Source organism: Pagrus major, chromosome 4 (genome assembly GCF_040436345.1).
Source record: "Pagrus major chromosome 4, Pma_NU_1.0".
Taxonomy (NCBI): domain Eukaryota; kingdom Metazoa; phylum Chordata; class Actinopteri; order Spariformes; family Sparidae; genus Pagrus; species Pagrus major.
Genome location: NC_133218.1, coordinates 38922382 through 38928381, shown reverse-complemented (window position 1 = coordinate 38928381; position 6000 = coordinate 38922382). Strand labels below are relative to the sequence as shown.

General features: G+C 44.4%; 1 protein-coding gene across 2 annotated transcripts in view; it reads right to left on the bottom strand.

The window, feature by feature from the left end:
- Positions 1–3785, bottom strand: part of kifc3 (kinesin family member C3) — a 43192-nt gene extending 39407 nt beyond the window's left edge. Inside the window, exon 1 of one of the 2 annotated variants that reach the window (XM_073464802.1) lies at positions 3526–3785. Coding sequence is in view for 1 of the 2 variants with exons in the window: in XM_073464799.1 (XP_073320900.1) it covers positions 3311–3382 (72 nt within the window). In the remaining variant the exon portion in view is untranslated. Of the gene's footprint in view, positions 1–3310; positions 3386–3525 lie in introns of those variants that run through there. The other variant, XM_073464799.1, reaches the window with a different exon arrangement.
- Positions 3786–6000: the final 2215 nt, after the last annotated feature.

Below are 6000 nucleotides of genomic sequence, written 5' to 3'. Positions count from 1 at the left end.
CACGACAGAGAGAGAAACACAAGAACAGATTCAAACCTGCAGACACACCAGCTCACATCAGCACCTCGACCCTGAACTCAGTTAATGTTTAACCATCAGACTGCTGCCGGAAACGACCGAGCAGAGGAGCTTTAATCCAACACCAGACAACACGTCGCAGGTTCACTGTGACTGTAGACACAAGAAATGTTTGCTGGGAGTTAAACAGAACTGCTTATCAGATAAACGTCACGGCCTGCAGACTGAGAGGAAGGAGGAGGAAGGAGGAGGAAGGAGGAGGAAGGAGGAGGAAGGGGGAGGAAGGGGGAGGTTGAGTCTGGAATGTAACTTGAGGCTGGACGACCTGCTAACTGAACCATTAGCCGAGCTGCTCCTGTCAGCAGTTACGTGTTTGTTCTTTCATTATACAACTAATGTGACAGAAGAACGAACAACGACCTGCACAACACGCAGAAAACATCGTACTGTGATTATATGTGATGGATGAGTTGTGATGTCAGTGAGTGGAAATGATCATTTTTGCATTTCATTAAACTACAAACATAAAAAATGACAATATACCAAAAAAGCCTGTTTCTGTTTCCTGATGTCAGCAACAACTGCAGCAACACTTCAGTTAGACATGACGACTTCATGAGCAGCTTCTGTTGCACTTTTAATATTTGTGAAGCCCAAACTGTCGATCACATTAAATATGAGAGGCGTCACGATTTTCAATTTGACTTTCGACCAGCATTGTTTTCACACTGACGGCTCTGCGGCTGTCAGACTCTCACACGTGGGTCAGTAAAGATCAACAGATCAACATCCTGACGAACGTCTTTACAAAGATACGTAACAACAGCAGCTCTCTGTGTCGTCTGTGAGTGAAGCCGAGCATGAAGTCACAGCTGGAGATAAAAACTAGAGAGACTCAGTTCAGCGGATGAATCTCAGGAACTGGACACGAAGATGGCGTCGCCTCGCTTCAATCAAAATCTCTGGCTGAGCCTTTAAGTCGTGGATCTGTAAGAAATCTGGATCCAGTCTCGGAGGTGGAGCCGTCATTCCTGTGAAGCCAGAAAGGTTGACCTTCCTGGGTCAGCACCGACCCGGATCTTCCACACAGCGTCTGCAGCCGACAGGTCCACACTACAACCCTCCTCCAGCTGAGCAGCTGACTTCAGTCCAGCTGAAAACAGCAGCCATGTGTTGTAACGCAGAACATGGAGGATGTGATATATTGATTATGTCACAGCTGCTCTGACGGTCGTCAGTTTATATTCATTCAAAAAGCTGCAAAATGTAAAAATCAATCATTGATTCCCGACAAACACAAGCGTCACATCACCAGAATAACTGAACTGTTGCTAACTGGATTCTTTTCATCCATGACTGTAGTCTCTGTTAGCTTGTTAGCTCAGTTAGCTGTGCAGCTAGCCAGACTACCAGGGGTAGTGTTGGCGCTTACACCGCTATCACAGGAGCTTTGGACCGCTGGGAGAAAGAGCTTTTCAGGCCTGAGGCTAGCTGGTTAGCTGGTTAGCATGCTAACTTCAGAAGGTTTCTCATCAACTTAGAACATCAGGAATGTTATTTTCCTCCACATTGTGTTTTAATTACTTTTGGATGTTTTGAACTGAAATTCTTACGTATTGCACCTTTAATTATTTAAATATATATTTTTGGCGAGCCTCAACACGACGCTAACGACAAAAGCAGCAACGTTAACACGTCAACACTTTAACATCAGGTGAGTCTCAGAGTCCAACTCACACTTTCAGCCTCATAAACAAACACTAAAGAAATACAGAACCAGAACCAGATGGAAGAACTTTAGTAGGTTCTGCTTCCCGTCAGTGTAACGATCATCTGTCCTCATGACGTGGCCGCTCGGACTCACAGAGACAAGAGGAGGAAAAAAAGCTGCAGACAAAACCAGAATTATTTATAGAAAATCTGCTGCTGGAGCGGTCAGTCCGAGCAGACACACCCAGAACCAAACACACTGATGTTACTGTAATCATCAGAGCAGTGATTCAACCCACAACACTGCGCACACACACACACACACACACACACACACACACACACACACACACACACACACACACACACACACACACACAGCATGAGCAGGAAACCAGCGAGAGTGTCCCAGATGTCCTCGTGAGGACAGGAAGACGATCGTGCAGAGCGAGGACGTTGTTAAAAGTTTAGTCTTCGGCTCAGAATCAGGACCGAGTTCTAATCAGGCGTGTAATTAAAAAGGAGCCACACATGTTGAACATCTGCTTCTTAAAGACGGTTTCACAGGCTTGTTTTTTTACTTCACAGAATCTGACAGTTCAGCTAACAGAAAACTTTCAGAGTCAAAAACAGCTGCTGGACACAGGAAGTGAGCTGCAAAACCAAAACCAGGAGCCAAAACAGGCTGAAAAGCACAACTCGTTATTTACAGCCGTCTAACACATAAATAAATGACAATGACAAAATGTCAACGCAGCCACATCAACTACAGTCAACAACATCAAAGAGATGAAGAAGAAGAGAAAGTCACCAGACTCCCTTAACAAAACAGCTGATTTTAGGAGTTGTTGAGTTAAAACAAACTTTATAACGTAGTGAAACTCTGTCTCTGACAGATTCTGAATCATTGTCTCCTTCTTGTAAATTCAGCATTAAATGAAAACAGTAAGTTGTGTGTTTCCTTGTAAAAAGTGTCAGTTTGTGGCAGCATGGCTGCACCAGCCTGTCTGCTTCTGTGTCTAAAGTGCTAAAGTCTTACCTGCCAAACAGTAACCAGTATAGGCGACTTCTTTGTCACCAGACTCCCTTAACAAATGTGTCAGTTTAGTGAGTTGTTGAGTTGGAGACACTTTATAAACTGTGTGAAACTCTGTCTCTGACTGATTCTGACTTATTTGTTCCTTCTTGTAAATTCAGCAAATGTTCAACATGAACTTCTTTCTGTCTTTGAGTAGAAACATGGAGTCTGTCCCAGTTATTTGAATGAGGTGCGTCACACTTATCAATGGTTACTGCATGAATGGTTATGTCTCCTGGATTATTAATAATCAGTATCGGCCTGTTACATTCCTCCACTGATATTTTGATCATGTTAAGAGGATTTTTTCTGCTTTTCAGTGTTTATGATTCATATTTTACTGGGTTTTCAGCTGTTGGACAGTTTGAAGACTCTGAAATCAACAATTCACCATAGAAACACAAACGTGTGTGTGTGTGTGTGTGTGTGTGTGTGTGTGTGTGTGTGTGTGTGTGTGTGTGTGTGTGTGTGTGTGTGTGTGTGTGTGTGCGCGCGCTGACAGACCAGGTGAGGTCCAGGTCCTTTGTTGGGCCTGAAAAGCTCTTTGACTCGGTGGAAGCTGCTGGACGGCCGCATGAAAGCGCCGCTCCTGAATCAGATCTGCTGCGCGACACTTTCAGCTGGTTCATTTAAAGGACAACAGCAGCCGCGTCATCACGAGCCACAGCCCGAACAGAACCACACGAGCCAGAAGTCTGAGGAGCCCGAACTTTCCTTACCTCTGGTCCCGAGCAGCGCCTCCTCCTCCTCCTCCTCTTCCTCCTCCTCTCGGCTCCTTCTCGCAGTAAATGTCTCCAGTGTCTCTCGGACAAAGAGTCCAGGTGTTAAACCGTCAGTAAGTTAACAGCGGGCGGTACCAGCCGGCGGTGTGCGGGGCTGTGCGGGGCTGTGCGGTGGAGGAGCTGCGTGTCGTCCCGCCGCTCAGCTGCTCTCCGCCGCTGTCTCTGTGCTGCCTTCACGGACCGTCCGACATGTGGGGACTCAGAGGGTTTAGCGCGCATGAGCGGGAAAACAACAAGATAATTTATAGAGGCGAGGGCGGGACAGAGGTGTGCGCGTGCAGCCTGCGGGACGACACAGCTGCGGGCACGAGGCCGCCGAGGGAGGCCGGAAGTCTGCAAATCATATACAGATAAATCTTCAAAGAGCAACATGTGAGAGTTTTAGCTGAAAACTTTCCAAAATCAGAATCAGAATCAGAGTCAGAGTCACTTTTATCTCACAGGAGGAATGTGTCGCTGTCTGCAACACAACAGAACCACAAATACTCAGAGACGTAATAAAATATAAAACATGAAGAGAGTGAAGGATTTAAATCAGGCGCAGACGGTCCGGACTCATCGGCTGTGTCCAAATTCAGGGGCTGCAGCCTTCAAGGACGCGGCCTTTGCGGCCCACGGAGCCCGGGTCCTTCAGAGACCTTGAAGGCCTCGTCCACCGCTGTTAAATGGGACGGTCCAGCCTTCGGAGTATTTCCTGGTTGCGTCACCAGGTGTTCATGCATTAAAGTCTGTTTTGGTTCAAATCTATCAAACGTGTACATTTATTTGTGTGAGTACAATGTGTCAAATCTAAATTGAATTATCAACATTACAAAATAAACATGAACCCATTGGTGATTAACAACTATGTTTACCACAGCATCACCAGCGTCACGTATTTTAACTGAAAGTTAAACTTTGGAGGTTTTATAGTCTCTTGAAGTTTAACATATCTGCCGTTGGATGTTCAAATGAGTAAAAACCGAGTATAAACCCATTACTTAAATTTAAATGTCATGTCTGCGCCACTTGATGTCGCCATTTTCTCTTCCTTCCTCTTCTGTTTCGGGACTGAGCAGCGGTGCGCAAAGGATCTTGGGATATGTGAGGCCGCGAAGGACAGTAGCGGTGCGTCCTCCTGAACGAGGGTGGGGAAGGCTGCACGTGAAGGAGCCTTTGAATCAGGACGGCCTTCGCACAGCGTTGTGATGTAATTGGCCTTCAAATGCTCCTTCGAGGGCTGCGGCCCCTGAATTTGGACTCAGCCATCCGGTGCTGCAGGAGTTGGACCTGGACTGTGTGATGTCACAGCTGATGGGAAGAAAGTGTCCACATCTAACTGGACCTGATGATCTTCTTCTGCTGTCGGGAACCGGCGGCGATGACGCAGCTTCCTGTTCGGCAGCAGCTCTCAGCTCTGCATTGTTTCTGTTTTCCCGCCTTTTCTTGCTTCGTGTCTCCTCTGCGCCTCAGACGACACAATGAGAGCTTCCTCCGCTTCCTCCAGCTTTTCCTGCATTGTTTGACACGGGAGGTTCCCTGAGTCCAAACCAGGCAGCTGCAGCGCCGGTTCTGCATCAGACAGCCCGGCTGAGCAGCGCCATCGAGCAGCAGTCACCATAAAGTTATTCTCCATTACACCAGCAGGGTTGGAGGCTAAAGATAGTTACTTTCTAATGATAGTTACTTTTTAATGATAGTTACCTTTTAATGATAGTTACTTTCTAATGATAGTTACTTTCTAATGATAGTTACTTTCTAATGATAGTTACTCTTTAATGATAGTTACTTTCTAATGATAGTTACTTTCTAATGATAGTTACTCTTTAATGATAGTTACTTTCTAATGATAGTTACTTTCTAATGATCGTTACTTTCTAATGATAGTTACTTTCTAATGATAGTTACTTTCTAATGATAGTTACTTTTTAATGATAGTTACTTTCTAATGATAGTTAACTTTTAATGATAGTTACCTTTTAATGATAGTTACTTTCTAATGATAGTTACTTTCTAATGATAGTTACTTTCTAATGATAGTTACTTTTTAATGATAGTTACTTTCTAATGATAGTTACTCTTTAATGATAGTTACTTTTTCTAATGATAGTTACTTTCTAATGATAGTTACTTTTTAATGATAGTTACTTTTTCTAATGATAGTTACTTTTTAATGATAGTTACTTTTTCTAATGATAGTTACTTTTTAATGATGATGATGATCCATGTGAGGAAGGTTTCAGTCTCCTCATCGTCCCACACACACACACCTGATGTTCAGACAGTCACTGGAAGATGATGATGATGATGATGAAGATGATGATGATGATGAAGATGATGATGATGATGTCATGTTTTACAGTCATTAGTCTGTTTCTCTTTTACAGCTCAGGCACCAGTAAAGTAACTAAACATGTCAAATTTTACAAGTAC